The following is a 17,523-nucleotide window of genomic DNA, read 5'->3' on the forward strand; positions in this document are numbered from 1 at the left end:
TAACATAGAGGCCTTATTTATAGTGTAAAATATTACTATGCAAGCTATACAAAGTTGACTAAAATTTATCATCCATATGACTTTTTGTACTCATATTATAACAGATAACAATTTTTAAAGGTGTCATTAAGAAATTACTCTGTATAATACTAATATTATAGTTGTACAATTTTAATAACCATCTACTTATTTGAAAAGTCAATTTTTATCAATAAAATATAGTACAGTTTTTTACACAAATTAGTTTTTAAAGACACCCTTAAGGTTCCTTAAACAATACTGTATGACAAATATGTTTAATCTATTGAATGGAAGAGTGACATAACCAACCCCTCGTGCAATGTCGTATCCCTTAAAATGAATCTAATATATGAAATAGAATCGCGATCAGTCAATATATCATGCCACTTCATTTTATTAGACAAAAATATTATGTTATATCCTTTCTATATACCGAGTTCAATACTAAATTATGTTAAAGCAACCAAGTTCATCATCACGCTCGAAGGAGCATAACGTTTGTAAGGCTGGTCTCAATGGTCTTGTCCTCCCTCCCGCCCACACCTCCGCCCAAGAGGACATCAATGGCAGCAAGGTGCTCAAGGTGCCGCACAAGGAGCCGCCCTCCAATTAGTCTCTTTATTCGTGCGTTTGTGAAATATTTCAGGACGGAAGGGATTGTTAATTTATATAGTACTTTTTTCTTTTAAACTTGTACATTTAATTAAGGGTTTAAGCCATAAATAGGCCATATACTTTCATTTTTGTCTCAATGTAGGCTATATACCTCAAAAAATACCAATGTAGGTTATATACTCTTAAAAGTTGTATCGATGTACACAAATTTAATAAGTTACCTGCTGAACCGGTAAAGTTAATTATTTAACAATTTTTTTGCATTTTATATTGCTACAAATAGGTCATATACTGTCGGTTTTGTTCCGATGTAGGCTATATACTTTCAGTTTTGTTCGTATGTAGGCTATATACTTTCAGTTTTGTTCCGATGTATCACCAACGTCATTCTTCACGTTGGATGCCACGTCATCGTATAGTTGTTTATCCGATTAATAAGTTTTGTCCGTTCATATTAGTACACTTTATGAAAGTATATAACTTACATTGGTATTTTTCGGGGTATATAGTCTACATTCAGACAAAAATGAAAGTATATGTCATATTTATGGCTTTAACCCTTTAATTAATTAATGGAAGGAAGGAGTGTTAATGTTGTGAGTGTTCATTTCTGAGTTTAGTCTTAAGAAAGAAGTGTTGATGTGACATTGATGTGGCACCTAGTCCCGGGAAGAGAGGAACTAAACCATTAGGAGCACTCTAACATGACACAAATACAAAATGAGTTGGCGATATATGTACAAAATGACACCGCCAGATTTTCCCTACATGCTCCCCTGAAGCAACCTGGGAGTACTTTTTGTTCAGATACATGGTCTAACTAGGTTATCACATGACTATTTCCGACATTTTTCCCTCAATATATACAACATGTGAAGTTTTAAACTGACGCATACAAATTAATGACTCATAAATCAAGGTTTATGTACAGTTTTTAACTTTCAAAGTCCCTTTTGAAATAATGAGAATTGAAGTTGTTAACACAGTTAAAATTAGAACCTAAACAAACAAGAGCAAGTACATTTTAATCGCGATATACATCTAAATCCACAAGTAAATCAAAGTTACATTGTAAAAATGTGATCACTTTGCTTATGCAGCCAATTAGCTCCACAGGTATATACTATTATGTCAACTTTTCCTACTCAAAAGTTTGAAACTTGAAACGCACCTAAACGTTCTCAGGGATGTTAACCGGTCTCACCAAAACAAAATGTGAGTCACTATTTTCCGACATCACCAACTCTAACAGAACCACCTCCGTTGGTGGTGCGATTTTCAGCGACGGTTCAAATAATCCTGCCCAAGATATTATTATTTGAAAAAAAAAATAAATGAATAAATAATGGAATAAAATATAACTCCTTGAAAATATTTATATGATCTTACCAGGTGAGAGTTTCTTCTTGCCATATAACTCTTCGGTCAGGGGGTTTGAGGCCCAATTATTAACAGCAAGAAGGTTCGTCGGTTGGAAACCAACTATTTTACCTTCTGATGATAACACGATCTGGAATTTTAGGTCAAATTAATAAAATCATGGATAAAAAAAAAAAAACGCATGAAATATAATAATCAGAAGAAATAATAGTGAAGGGTATAAGAAACAAAACCTGATAACTTGCAATTTTGGGACCGGATTCTAATAACTCTTGGTCACTTTTGTTTGTTGGATCAAGAGTGATGTCATCATTATAACTAGAATGGAGTCGAACCAGTCTTCTAAGGTAATCAGGCAGTTCGCCTGTGGATACACCGCCACCGCTTTCTTTTCTTATTTCTCCATTCCACCCGTAAACAGCCTCAACTTTTTTTACGATTGAAACGCAAACGTCTTCCAACTATCAATAACACAATACATCATTAGATCGTAACACTCTTGTCAAAGTTGGCCAACGTGTCAGTTTGGGTTGGTCCCGTTTCACCCAAAAAAGCCTAAATAGTCGGTCAACACTAAAAGTCGGGTCAAAATCGGGCTGAGACAGGTCTGAGTCGGTCAAAGTTGGTCAAAATTTCAATATTTTTTTAACTAAAATTTTGTGCCCAACATCTATATTTGAAATATTTATGTTTTATGTTTGATATATTTATGTCTAATACTAATATATCCGTGTTTAATTTATTTACTACAAGTACTAAAAGTCAACAACGTTGGTCAAAACCCGACTCGTCTCATACTTGCGATTTTTACAACCATGATGTATAATGTATGCAGTTATTATCACACTTTATTTGGATGTTATATTTGTAAAAACTCTTTTCTTGAGAAGAATCAATCAATGCAAAGAAGAACCAATCGATGAAATCTGAATGCAACAATGAGACGGTAAAAGAGTAGGATAGGTATATTATAATATATACCATAGTGGAATCCATGGACCAAAGATGGATCGATCCAGTATGTGATGATTGAGGCCGTTGATATCCTCCAAGATGTTTTTGCCCATTCTGGAAACGGGGCAGATAAGCTTGACCCATTACACTAACAGCAACAATAAAACATCCACTTGCTATCACAGCAGATAGAATTTTCAGCAAAGAGTTACTTTTCTGCAATAAAGACATGACTAAGTATATCAGCATCATCAACACAACGTATTTAAATACAGGTACACCTTATATATATGTGTGTGTATATATATATATATATATATATATATATATATATATATATATATATATATATATATATATATATATATATATATATGCATCAATAAATAAAAGATTACGCCTTTCAAAAAAATATAATAAAATGAAAGAACTTGTCAGGAGAGTTTAGAACACTCAAAATTCTATAATAGCAGAAAACATGTCAATAAACAAGAAAAACTAACATCATTCTCGTACCTTCTTGATGTGCAGACTAGTAGTTTTGGCAGTTACACTGTACGGCAATTTCTTATTCGGGATTGTGAATAAATCCTCGTAATACATATCCAATATGTTAGCCAAACATACCTGAAAATTAACTAATACAAGAATCATCACGAAGATATATCACAATGGCTTAATAATCGGTTTATATCTTGCAAAAAAAATACATGTACCATATGAAAAATGTACTCTTTATATGAAAAAAAAACAATGTACAAATACATATTTTTCACAAGGTACAACTAAAACTATTTCAATATTTACATATACATATATACTAATATACATATAATTGATAAGAAGGAACAATCACAATACCATTTGGGAGTGGGTAAGAAGAACTTCCCATCTATGTTTATCCAATTCTTTCCATCCTTCAAATTTCGAATCCCGTAATTTGTCATTATCGATTTGCAGTTTATATGCGGGAACGTACTCGCTCACCCACACACTAAACTCAACACCACCGATTTTTTCCAATCGAGAAAACACAGACAAAGGCCACCAACTAAACTTTAATGCGGTTTCTTTAGTCTTGTAATTTGCCTTCAAAGACTTAAACTTTTGTAGTAAACTTTTAGCATTTTCAACCATCTCGTCTTCGGGCACTTGGTATAAAATGAAGGAAGAGTCTTTTGATGAGAATTTTTCGGGTTTTCGAAATAAACGGAAAACATTGTAGGATGAGTAGTTATTAAGAAAATCATTTTTGGTGGTTTCAAGGGCAGAAACTGAAACCACTTCTGCAAGCATGGATAATGTTTGTTCATCCGATGAACTCAAGGTGAAAGAAGCCGGGCCCTACCAATAAGAAATGAATGATCTAAGTATCAAGTTGAATGATGTGTTTAACAGATTCTGATTATCTACGGAAATAGTGAAGACATAATGAACAAAAAGAAACATTTTTTCAAAAAAAAAAAAAAAGACGATTTGTGTCTAACCTCTCTTATGTTTGCAAGATCTTTCATATTTCTTGTTGTTCCCGGTCTAAACAAAAGAAGTTCAAAGCTCCCGAGTTGTCTCAAAGTCACTTGTCTAAACGTCATAGCAAGTATATTTGTAGATGTCGTGCTCCCCAAAACCTCTTTCGTTAAATAGTTACGAAGGCTTCTAGCTCTCTCTTTAACCTTTCTAGACGGCAAAAACTGTCACACCAAAAACAATTACTCAAATTTATAAAACATACTATCATATATTACAAATATTATGTATATGTATGTATATGGCGTGGGGTGTGCGTGTGTGGGCAAATTACTTGTAACTAAAAATGATATGATCTCATTAGTTAATACTCCTATGGGTCTGGTTTCTATACAAATTATACACTTTTACAATTTGCAACACATATCTGAAATGACTCACAATTGCAAATTAATTTTGATATCTTTTAGATATAGAAGATTACACATAAAAATACAAAATTTATAATTTGAAAGTTGGGATAATAAATTTGTTGACTAACCAGTCTAGTGGAGATTGTGCTATGTTCATCAGAATGACCCGGAAACACAGTCTCTGCCACCATAACCTCCAACCCATTAACAATGTGTTCCTCCGCCGCATCACCGCCATCTGCGGCGGCAGCCGTTAACGCCTGTTCCAAATCAACATCTCCGACGACAGTTAACCGACCCAAATCATTCTCATAAGTTCTCACACAAGGTATAAACTTTACATCATCACCGTCCAAAATATCAAGAAGGTATTTTTGGGTTTCCGGCAGCGGTGGCAGCGGCGGCGTTGGGGCGGAGCGAGCTTGGATGGTAAATGTAATTCGTGAAGATTTGAAGGATATTTTGGGAAGAAAGATCAAATTTTTTGGTGAAAATGAAGTGGGTTTTGAAGGGGGGTTATGAAGGTAAACTGGAAGAGGGTGAATTAAGGAAGCCATTGAAGGGGGTTATTATCAAGGTTTTGGGTTTATGTTTGTAAATGGGTTTTGGGATTATGGAAGTTTGTTTCATTTTATTAAATGCTCCTTTAGGTTTCTTTTAATTGATAAAATTGACTGGTAGTTTTAAGATATTATTGTGGTTGGTCCAGTGAAGCCATTGTTGATCCTTATATGCTTTTGATGTATGCGAGGGTAATGATGTTTTTGTCATAATTTTTAACGATTTCATACTTCCATGAATGATGTGCATTATAAACTTGTACCATAATGTATTAAAAATAATGATGGATTTAGCGGCACTCAAATTAACATTAACATTAGCAATGATCAATTGGAAAAGGAGTTCTTATTGTAGCGAAAGTCTTGTAGCATTTATTTTTGACGCTTTTCAATACGAGATTACAGTGATGCTTTTGTACAGACTATATGAGATTATACTATATTGAAGTTTGGACTTTCAAAAAAGATTAGAGTCTTTTATTTCCTTTTATTTAGATCTAAAATCAAAATGCCACCTATAATAATAGAGTGATTATTTATGTACATAAGATATTGTTTTTTTCTTTTTGGTGCTTTTCAATATCGGATTACAAGAAGTTGTTATAATCTAAAGAAAAAAATGAAAACGGCGGCACATTTTGTTTATAATTGTAAGACGTATTTGACATATTAAAACGTATTATTGTCTTTTGAGTTATGTTAAGCTTATTAACGTATTTAACATGTTGAAAAGTATTATTTCTATACATAAATAATCACTCTATTAGAGCATGCGGTGTCTGGGCATCAATTCCACCGTCCATTTTCGACGCTACAAGGACATGGATACCGCCTCAGCTTCAATTTCGCCGTCGATTGATACCCTTCCCACCGTTGCTGTTTCGACGGTGATGTTTCTATTTTTTTCTTTTTTAATTATTCTATTTTTCTTATTGGACAAAGACTAAAATCGACCCATAAATAGACACCGAAATAGACACTGAACGACACCCCACTTTAAACAATTTCAAAGTCCATTTTCGACACTGAAATGAACCTGGACAAAGAGACACGGACACCTCGTACTCTTATAGGTTGTATTTTGATTTTAGATCTAAATAAAAACCTCCAAATTTTTTTTGGGAGTCCAAACTCTAATATAGGGTAATCCCATATATCCCATATAATATAATATGTATCAAAGCATAAGTGTAATTCCATATTGAAAAGCACCAAAAAAAAAAAAAGTGACAAGATTTTGGCTACAGCAAGAACCCCTTTGGCCTTTTCCAAATAATTATTGTTAATGTTATTTGTTAATGTTAATGTTAATATTAATATTAATATTAATTAATATTAATATTTAATATTGAGGTTAATTTGAAATTAAAAAATAAATATTATGTACCTCGAGTCAAAACTGATTATCGATATGTTATCACCTAATAAAGTCAAGGGACTAAATTGTAAGTTTAAAGATAGTTAAAGGGCAATTTGAGGTAAACTTGAAGTTTGAAATTATACGGTATTCGCAAACCGACCTCACATAAATATAAATCTCTCTCTCAATTTGCGTTTCTAGGGCAAAATTGTTCGTCCCTGTCAAATCGTATTTGTTCCATCAGGTGAATTACTCATTCGATTTCAATTAATTTCATTCGATTCCTTTCAAAAACCGTTGTTAATTTTCTAAAGTTCATCGTTGTTATTGTTATTGTTATCATTTTCTTTTTGCAGATTGAAGATACGCTAGTTCCTTCTCTAAAACCGTCGAGTAAGTTGTAGATTAAGTTTAATATCCGTATTTCGTTTACAGTTTTTATTGAATAGATCAGTAACGTTGTCATTAATCAAGTAGATATAATATTTAGCATATAACCATAACCATTAAATTAAATTGGTGCCATATATTTAGGTTAAGTTATTTCGTGATTACAGTTGTGATTGGATGATGATGATGGTTCTTGTTTTCAGGTAAACTATCTTTAGCATGGGAAAGAGAAAGTCAAGAGCAAAGCCTGCACCTAGGAAGCGGATGGACAAACTTGACACTGTATTTAGTTGCCCATTTTGCAACCATGGAACCAGTGTTGAATGCCGCATGTATGTATTTGTTCTAGAAAATTTAGAATCTGCTCTTTATTCGTATAATTGTATATAGTATGTGGTTTTCTGTTAGTCAAAGTTTGGTATTTTAACGTCAAGAAATGAGTTTTCTTGATTCGGAGCTGAAGCATACATATTTTTTTGGTAAATGATGTGTTATTTGGTTCTTGGTTAATTTCAGTGATATGAAGAACTTGATTGGCGAGGCATCTTGCAGAATTTGCCAGGAGAATTTTAGTACTACTATCACAGGTACTACATATGTCATCCTTGTATGTTCTGTTTTGGAACATACAGATTTATCTATTGGCAATAAGAGTGGTAGCTCAAATTTATGTGTTTTGTTACTGTTAAGGACCATCATGAAGTGGACAAATTGAAAAGTTATTTACATTTTTGACGCATATCTTTTAGCTTTTCCCTCATCATTATCATTAGCTACTAACCATTTTCTTTTATTTTCTTGACCTGCAGCTTTGACAGAACCAATAGACATGTAAGTACAACACTCATTCATCTACCTCCCTGCGTAGTGTGGTAATATTGACATATTTCCTTGAATGGGTCGATGTGGGTTATGCTTTAAGCAAATGGGTTAAACGGGTTGAAATTCACGAATTGTATTCTTTTAATGCATACAACTTAATATTAAGATTATAATCATTCCCTAATGGTGCATTATCTAATGTATAAGAAATGATTGTGTCAACCCACTCGACCTAACCTTTAATGTTATATAAGATAAGGAAATGTTCTTCACCAAACCCGCTTGACCCACCCGTATTGCTTCATATATCCATGTTCATGTCTTTAATGGTGGAACGTTATAAACTTACACAGATATAGCGAATGGATTGATGAATGTGAACGTGTTAACACGGTTGATGATGATGATGGTGTCCCTGTTGAAGATGATGATGCTTAGCAATGTGAATGCTTGGAGAAACCTGGTTCACTAAGAATATTATGTATAATGTAGTATGTTATTGTACTTTATGAATTGGAATATAAGGTGAACTTAGATTGGGAACCAGTTGATGACCTAATCTTATGAATATGAAAAAACAAGTTTGTGAATACTAACCATAAAAGTACGTGGTATTATGTTTATGTACCAACTTTTTGTTGATTTTGGTGTTGCTAGAGTTGTGTGTAGACGGTGGTATTTGGATTAAAATGTGAACTGAAGTATTCTTTATCACTTCTTAAACCAAATTTGATTGTACAAATTAGTTTGGATGACACAAATTACATTCCGTGGGTAATTACGATTAACTGAAACAGTGTTATCATTTGTATCTTCTTTGAATTCAAAGTAAAGTTTAATCCTTCTCGTAGTCAAATTACAGATTGACTACAAAATAATGCACATGGCATGTGAAGATATTTTTCTGAAAGCAAATGGTATGTTGGCCATGCAACTCTATCGTTGTTAATGTAACTATATAAAACATCAAGGAACTAATTGATGGATACTTAAAAAGGGATTTGAACTATGAACGAATAGATTAGAGTTGGGGGTGGCTGTCAGTTTGGTTTGCGATTTCCTCCGTTTATGTGTTTCAGTTTGTTTGGTTTTGAAAATATTTGAGGCAAGATCGAAGCCAAACCGAAAGTCAAATTCGAATTCAGTTCGGTTGAAATCGAAAAAATAATAAATAATAATTTTAATCAATATAATCATTAACTATCCGGAATCAAATTCAACTTTGATTTTAAAATCGACTTTCGCCTATTTGTATTAATACTTAGAAATATTATTAGTTAAATAAGTTTTCAGTTAAACCAAATTCAAAAAAAAGTAAAACCGAATTTTAATTTTGATAACTGAACTGTAACCAAACTGAAAACTGAATTGAATTTTTAAAGGGATTATCACCAAAATGCCCAAACATTTTGGTCCCCTTGCACCAGAGCCCAACAAAAAAAAAAAATTGACAAAATGCCCTCGCAAGGCGCAAGGAACCTTGCGTACAAACAAGCGCAAGTACGCAAACTTCCTTGCGTCCTTGCGTCCTTGCGCCTTTATCTTAGCAGGATAGGATTTTCAGGATAAGATTTCATTAGATTTTCTAGATTTTCATGGATAGAATTTCGATCCTATATAAAGAACGTCCCTGGATCTTGTAAGTTATCATTTCCTCACAACTCATTTCCAAAGAATTTCAGTGATTATTGGCTACACAAGGTACATTTTCAAGCATTTTTTTGCACTACCTAAGTATTTATGAATTGTGTTATTGAAGATAAATTAGTTGTTCATATATGTTGTGGGGTTCTTTTGAGTTTATTAACAACATTCTTATGTATTTACCCCTAGATTGTTTTAGAATTCGGCTAAAACTACCTGTTGCACCTATAAAACCAATGAATCAGAGAATATTATTAAAAAATGTTCTTAAAAAAATACAAATGCCACCCAATTCACCTGTTTCAATGAGATACATTTATAATAACCATGTTTTTGATATTACGGATGATTATGAAGACTTTCAAGAGTTCTTACAATATGCAATTGTAAATGCTCCGATTGATATTTATGTTGTTGAGAAAGTACGAATGAATCTACCACAACGAAACCCAGAAACACACGTACCACAACGAAACCAAGAAACACACCAACCACAACGAACCCCAGAAACACTCCAACCACAACCAGACCCAGAAACACACTCAACACAAGTCACTGAACCACTCCTTCATAATTTAGAAGCGGAAGAGCCTGAAATGCCACCTCCAAACACTGAAGAGTTTGATATGTTTAACTATGGTGTTGAAAATGTATGTAAAATTAAAGAAGGAGAACACCCGTTTGAGATATCTGTTGTCGCATCTAGTGATTCAGAAGGAGAAAAAGACGAAGACGAAGACGAAGAAGATCAATATGAAGAAGAAAAGCAAGATTTATTCTGGAATATGCCACCTCTATTGAGTCAGCAAGAGCAAGAGCCGGAATTTACGACTCAAACACCTACCACGTATAGGGTATCAGATTTAATTAAAGTTCGTCAAACTTTTTTGAACAAGGCCGAGTTCATAAACACTCTATTTACAAAATGTCTTGAAGAAAACTTCCAAATTAAGCCTGTAAAGAGGGAAAAATCTCGATACACCGCTAATTGTGTGTTGCCAAACTGTGAATGGAAAATTAGTGCTTACAAAATACGGAACACTGAAAACTTTATGGTAAAGAAATTGCATGACGTACACACATGCTCACGCACACTAATTATGGGAAACAATAAACATACTACCAAAAAGGTGTTGGGTAGTATGCTTGTGGATTCTTTCAAGTCTGCAAACCGGGAATACAAAGCAAATGATATACGTGCGGATATAGGGCACCGGTTCGGTGTCAGCATATCTTACAATCAAGCATGGAGGGCAAAATGTCATACATTACAGATGCTTCGTGGCAGTGCTGAAGACTCGTTCCGAATGCTTCCCCTTTACCTATATAACATTAGGATCCACAACCCGGGAAGCGTAAGTAATTTGGTCACCGACAAAGAAGATAGATTTTTAATGTGTTACTATTCCCTTGGCGTAGTTGTAAGTATCGATAATCTCTCTCAATTTTTAACTTATAATTGACCTTATTATAATTGAACACTTTTGACCTGCTAAAATCTATGTAGGTTCGATCATTTGTTCAACATTGTCGCCCTGTAATCATCGTCGATGGTGCGCATTTGAAGGCAGGGTACTCGGGGACAAATTTAGTTGCCGTTGCGATGGATGGCAATAATGGAATTCTGCCATTGGCCTATGGAATTGGTGGCTGCGAGACAAACGAGGTTTGGTCATGGTTCTTAGGCAACCTAAGAGATCATTTAATGAGTTGTGGTATGAGTGATCGTATTTCAGAGCTTACTTTTATTTCTGATCGTGCTGCTTCAATAGCACATGGTGTTTCAACTGTGTTTCCTGAAGCCTTTCACTGTTTTTGCGCACGTCATTTGTTTGGAAGCATCAAGACTAAATCTAACAAATTCAAATATTTTGAATGGCATTATTGGAAAATGGTGAAAGCTTACCGTGGGTCGGATTTTGAGGATCATCTTACTGTATTTCGAAGAAGAATGAGAGCGTCTTACAATTATTTAGAACAAGTTGGTTTCCACAAATGGTCCAGAAGTAGAGCTGAACATGTTAGGTATTCATACCTTACTAGCAACAGTGTAGAGTCTGTTAACGCACTATCCAAACATGCTCGAAAACTGCCTGTTTGCATGTTGTTTGAGTTTTTTCGCGCTTCAGTACAAGATTGGTATTTCAAACATCGCAACCAGTCGGTTAGTCTTACTTCAACGGTTACCCCATATGCTGAACGTAAACTAGGCAAGAGGACGAGAAAATCTAGAAGATGGCAAGCAATTCCATTGACAAACAATCTAATAGAAGTGCGAGATGGCAGAAAAAATGGAATGGTTAATCTCGACGATAAAGTATGTTCATGTGGGCAGTGGCAGTTATCGGGGATACCTTGCGGTCATGTTATTGCAGCAGCACGACTTTTCGGAGTGGAGGATGTTACTCAATATGTATCACACTGGTTCACAACTCAAACTTATATAAATACGTATTTGGAACACATCCTTCCTTTGCCCCATCGGTCAGAATGGTCGTATCCGTCGCCCGGCGTTTTACAAATTGTAAACCCTCTCATTAAGGAGAAAAGAGCCCCTGGACGCCCTAAAAGTACAAAACGTATTCCGTCGAAGGGTGAAGATACTGAAAAAATCGTAAGAACTTGCACTCGTTGCAAAGAACCAGGTCATGGTAGGGATACGTGCACAACTTCTTATGACCGAACAGGTGAATCAACTTCTAAAAGGGTAGTAAAAACATCGGCCTCAAAATCGAAGAAGGGTAAGGAGAAGGCCACAGATGCTGAAGCTTTTAAGGCATATCAGTCTCAGTTTTATGCAACGTGCAATTTAGGGAGCGATAATTAGTAACACTATCGCAAGTGTATGTCAATTTTATTTTTTATGTATTGTTGGATTTCGTTTGTTGTAATGTATTGTTGTATTCTAGGTACCTACTGTGTATTTTTTATGTATTGTTGGATTTCGTTTTTATGTAATGTATTTTTTATGTGTTATTTTTATGTAATTTGTTTTACACTACACGCAAGGACGCAAACCATTGCTTGCGTACGCAAGGCTTTGCTTGCGTAAGCAATATAGACAAAAGTACACACACGCAAGGACGCAATATTTTGCTTGCGTACAATAGACGGCAAAAAATATACCCACGCAAGGACGCAAAGCCATGCTTGCAAGGACGCAAAGCCATGCTTGCGTACGCAAGCATGGCCTTGCGTCCTTGCGTGTAGTGTCAAATAAAACTGTTGTAAAAGTATACATCCCTATTTACACCAGATTTACATACAAGAACAGCAACCTATTAGCAACAATCTATCAATCAACCTGAATCTCTGATGGTGGAGTTGCTGGCGGCGGTTCTTGTGTATCAAAACGTGCACGGAAGAACGTCCATGCCATTATGTTTCTGTACTGTTCTGCAGCCTTTTTAGCATCTCCAAGGTTGTCAACCTCCTCCCTTCCATAAATAATCCTCTCCATGTGTATGCACACCCAAACCCCACAATCACCCTGACCACCAGTCTGCACTGGCACAACGGGACCAGGTTCAATCATCAACTCCACACTCTCTTTATTTTCATAGTATCCGACAATTTGGGAGTCTTGCGTCTTGTTAAAATAGTCAATCGCCTTCAAGTACACTGGCAAGTTGTCACCAAAAATCTTGAAAACAGCGTCAAGTTTTTGTGAACTGACACATCCGGGTAAACTGTCGTACACAAAAACCTTCATTTCTTCTAACTTCAACTGAAGCAGCACGAAATGTCCTTCGTCATAAAAATGTATTGGGATCAAGACCTGTAACAGACAGAAAGACAGACAGGATAAAAAAAAACAACAGACGCAAGGACGCAAGATACACCTTGCGAACACCCAAAACATACGCAAGGTCGCAAGAAAAACCTTGCGAAAAGCCAAAACATACCCAAGGTCGCAAGGCTAACCTTGCGTATATGAGACGCAAGGAGGCAAGGAGTAATTTGCGTCCGGTCACCAAGATGCAAGCTCGCAAAACTGACCTTGCGTCTGCTCCAGAATAACAAATGCTGTACAAAATACATGTGTTTACCTGATCACAGTCAGCCCAAGATGGATATAGGTCAACACTGCCGTCTCCAAGTCCAATTAAGTACATGTAATCTGGAGGATTATGGCCAACAATTCCCTCTCCATCCGTTGTAGATTCCTCCTGTGTGCCCACCTCCTTTTGAGTATTGTCAAAATAAGTGTTGAACCTCTCAAACATGTTCAGGAATCCCAGTGGCATAATAGTCCATCGAGAACTAGCTTTAAGCACCTCAGCTGGAAACTCAGGAGTGGCATAAACTTGACTGGCTCGAGGGAGAAATCTCTGACGATATCTCAAAAGAAATGTAGCCTAGCCGTCAATGTGCTATAAATATCACAAGTTAATATACAGTGTAACCTTAGTATAAAATATATTGTATAAAATTATATAAAATTAACAAAAGAATAACAAACTTACAAACTTACCAAGTTATCCAAATAACCTGAATGCCCTAATCCCAGTAATCGAACCCAAAAGTCTTGATTTATAAAAATGAATTGGTCATTTTGAAAGATGAACATGCAACGCGTCTCTTGCTTGCTCTCAATCATTGTCTTTGGATCTTTTGCTGGGCCTACATGCTTTTTACCATCTCTCCAGGCATTAGGTGGCGGTGGTTGGAGAGTTCCTTGATCATTTATAAACCTGTCAATCATCCCCCAAATTTCTTCCTTAGTAGCCCAGTCTTGTTCCTTTCTTTTTCTCTTAGTCACTTTAACAGGCTGCTTATCAACACTCACCTGCAATAATTATGGGAAAGAAGGTTAATTTAAATTAATTCAACCACACGCAAGGACGCAAACATTAGCTTGTGTGTGTGGAACCAACGAGACGCAAGGACGCAAGAACACACTTGCACCTAAAAGAAAGCAGACGCAAGGACGCAAGAACACACTTGCGCCAGCCAAACTCACCTCTTCTGCTGCATCTGTGTCCATGGGTACCACATCCTCATTAATTTGTTGCTGACCTTGACCTTCTTCAGTCCCTAACTGTACAACATTCATGCTTTCCACTTTCTCAACCACATCTTTTGACAACTGAGCAAAAAACAAATGATAACTTAGTAAACAGACATACGCAAGGACGCAAACACAACCTTGCGACAAGCCGACGCAAGGATGCAAGAACAACCTTGCGTTCCTAGACGCCAGGATGCAAGAACACCCTTGCGACACGCAAGGACGCAAGATATGTCTTGCGTCCGCAACAGTAACAGAATACCCCATTAAATAGCCATTGTTTATTGCAATATTTTAACATACAACTTTTTTAATTTGATGATCTGTACCTTCTCAATGGGTTTTCTGTACCCAGGTGTTGTAAATGGGGACCTTAATACACCAGTTGGCTTTCTTTCTCTGATTCCACGTCGAATGTGCATTGGAGAAGGCCTTTCAATCTCATTATCAGACAAAGATCGATTGAAACACGTATCATCATCCTAAACACAATAAATAACATAAGTAATAAATAAATCAATAAATCAATTCAATTAATACCAAAATATAATAATAAATAAAGTTAATTCAATTCAATGTACCTGATATTGTTGTTGTTGTTGTTGCGATAAAAGTTCTTCGTGTTGCATAACAAGTTTTTTGCAATCAGTTAACTCTTTCTCTTGTTTGTCCATCCGCTTTGTCAACAACTCTAACATACGATGTAAATTGTGTACATCGTGAAGGCCCTCTGTATGAACATCTTCTGTTGCATGCTTGTGGTGTGTCTGCTCAGACCCATCAACAACTGGATCATCTGTATCAACTTCATCATCCTGGACCTCAACCTCGATCTCATCTTCTGGTACCTTTCCTCCTCTGAAGTACACGTCACTCTGAATCCACCATTGACAACTCTGCTCTGTTTCAGTTGGCTGCAGACCACGTAAAGGTCTCTTTTTCTTGGGACACTCATCCTACAATTAATTATTTAATTATCAAATAAGAATATTAGCAGAAACCAATACACAAAGACGCAAAGAAAAGCTTGCGTCTGTTTACGCAAGGTCGCAAACAACTCTTGCGTCAAAGAACAAAACCATACGCAAGGACGCAAGGGAAACCTTGCGTCTACCTAAAAACACACGCAAGGACGCAAGGAATACCTTGCGCCCATACCAGAAACTGTCTGTAAACAGATAACAGGTAAACTATGCAACAATTTAGGATAGGCTAACATTTTTAAAATGTAACTAACCTGAATATGTAGGAGTTTAAGGTATTCAGACATTCCAAATGACTTAGTAGATGAACGCTTCCAAAAAAGAGCCCTCGGTACTCCATTCTTGTCAGTCTTTTTTGCAAACGGTTTAATGGTACGACGGTAAGACTCGAGAATCCAAATCTACAAATAAAAAAACAATTAATTTAATTTATGTTACATCTTAAATATTAACATTAAATAACAAATATTCAACCATTTACCTTGAAAGCCCACATAAATTCCGCCAAAGTGTACGCCTTTCCACTCTCTAATTGGCTTTCACGAATAACAAACCCTTCACTAACCGCTTCGTAAGTTGGCTCCCAAATACGAGACCCCCATGGGTACTGATTAACACGCGATAACTCTTCGACTAGCCATAAAAACTTCTTATTCACAACATGGATCCCTTGTTTACCCATAAAACCTCTCTCTACAATCAAGATAATTGCTAATCGCACCACATCATCGTCACTAATACGCATGTGATCAGATTTTAAAAGCATCTTTTCAACATCACTAATCAAAACATTTTGAGAATCTTTAAAACCCTTAAATAAACGTCGTCTAATAGGTGCGGTCTGGACGTCATAATTCTTCGGGATGTAATGTGCCATGTCCGTCCGGCGACTAAACAAAAACCCGTCACAAGACAAAATTCACGGCGACCAAATCTAATCGAAAAATTGTTCTGAATGTAGTGACCCGAACTTTTCCATGTTTATATATATTAATTGAGATTGATATTTACATGATTAAATGTTTCCAACATGTTAAGCAATCAAACTTGTTAAGACTTGATTAATTGAAATATGTTTCATATAGACAATTGACCACCCAAGTTGACCGGCGATTCACGAACGTTAAAACTTGTAAAAACGACATGACGATATATATATGGATATACATATGGTTAACATGAGATTATGATAAGTAAGTATCTCCATAAGTATATTAACAATGAGTTATATACATATAAACAACACTACTAACTTAAGGATTTCGAAACGAGACATATATGTAACGATTATCGTTGTAACGACATTTAAATGTATATATATCATATTAAGATATATTAATATATCATAATATCATGATAATATAATAATTTAACATCTCATTAGATATAATAAACAATGGGTTAACAACATTAATTGAGATCGTTAACTTAAAGGTTTCAAAACAACACTTACATGTAACGACTAACGATGACTTAACAACTCAGTTAAAATGTATATACATGTAGTGTATTTAGATGTATTAAAATACTTTTGGAAGACTTCAAGACATATATCAAAACACTCATACTTAACGAAAATGGTTACAGTTACTTTTTCATTCTTTTCTTTCATCAAGAATTCTAGTCGTATTCTTACCCGTATTATACACAGCTTCAAAACGTACTTACTATGAGTATATACCAATAGGAACTAGCATGGGATTCCACTCTTGATTATGTCATGTATGACTAATCAATTTTAACTTCTACCATGAGCTAGTCAACTAACTAGAACTCCTTTTAACCCCACTCACCACTCACCAATTACCACTCATCATTCACTCCATTTCACTTCCAATTCTCTTTCTAATTCTCTCTCAACACACACACACACACACACTCTATTATGAACGTATTTTTCCAG

General features: G+C 35.4%; 2 protein-coding genes across 2 annotated transcripts; one reads left to right on the forward strand and one right to left on the reverse strand.

The window, feature by feature from the left end:
* Positions 1-1,590: 1,590 nt before the first annotated feature.
* LOC139900962 (uncharacterized) lies at positions 1,591-5,426 on the reverse strand. The gene is made up of 8 exons (XM_071883706.1): positions 4,979-5,426; positions 4,458-4,661; positions 3,832-4,314; positions 3,487-3,597; positions 2,998-3,186; positions 2,250-2,477; positions 2,026-2,146; positions 1,591-1,935 (listed from the first exon to the last, which is right to left on the reverse strand). The coding sequence occupies exons 1-8, from the start codon at positions 5,405-5,407 to the stop codon at positions 1,808-1,810; spliced, it is 1,893 nt and encodes a 630-aa protein (XP_071739807.1). The 5' UTR covers positions 5,408-5,426; the 3' UTR covers positions 1,591-1,807.
* A 1,503-nt stretch (positions 5,427-6,929) lies between these two features.
* On the forward strand, positions 6,930-8,624 carry LOC139897364 (transcription elongation factor 1 homolog). Its single transcript, XM_071880059.1, has 6 exons — positions 6,930-7,014; positions 7,127-7,163; positions 7,364-7,492; positions 7,677-7,747; positions 7,970-7,991; positions 8,336-8,624. The coding sequence occupies exons 3-6, from the start codon at positions 7,380-7,382 to the stop codon at positions 8,418-8,420; spliced, it is 291 nt and encodes a 96-aa protein (XP_071736160.1). The 5' UTR covers positions 6,930-7,014; positions 7,127-7,163; positions 7,364-7,379; the 3' UTR covers positions 8,421-8,624.
* The last annotated feature ends 8,899 nt before the right edge of the window (positions 8,625-17,523 follow it).

This window comes from Rutidosis leptorrhynchoides, chromosome 3 (assembly GCF_046630445.1).
Source record: "Rutidosis leptorrhynchoides isolate AG116_Rl617_1_P2 chromosome 3, CSIRO_AGI_Rlap_v1, whole genome shotgun sequence".
NCBI lineage: Eukaryota > Viridiplantae > Streptophyta > Magnoliopsida > Asterales > Asteraceae > Rutidosis > Rutidosis leptorrhynchoides.

Bases quoted from the DNA above. Each gene is read 5' to 3' on its own strand.
- LOC139897364 (XM_071880059.1), top strand. From the start codon at position 7,380: ATGGGAAAGAGAAAGTCAAGAGCAAAGCCTGCACCTAGGAAGCGGATG. The intron at 7,493-7,676 runs GTATGTATTTGT...GGTTAATTTCAG, and splicing joins ACCAGTGTTGAATGCCGCAT to TGATATGAAGAACTTGATTG. The intron at 7,992-8,335 runs GTAAGTACAACA...AAACTTACACAG, and splicing joins TTGACAGAACCAATAGACAT to ATATAGCGAATGGATTGATG.
- LOC139900962 (XM_071883706.1), bottom strand. From the start codon at position 5,407: ATGGCTTCCTTAATTCACCCTCTTCCAGTTTACCTTCATAACCCCCCT. The intron at 4,662-4,978 runs GTTAGTCAACAA...TTGGTGTGACAG, and splicing joins GCACAATCTCCACTAGACTG to TTTTTGCCGTCTAGAAAGGT. The intron at 2,478-2,997 runs GTATATATTATA...TGTTATTGATAG, and splicing joins GGTCCATGGATTCCACTATG to TTGGAAGACGTTTGCGTTTC.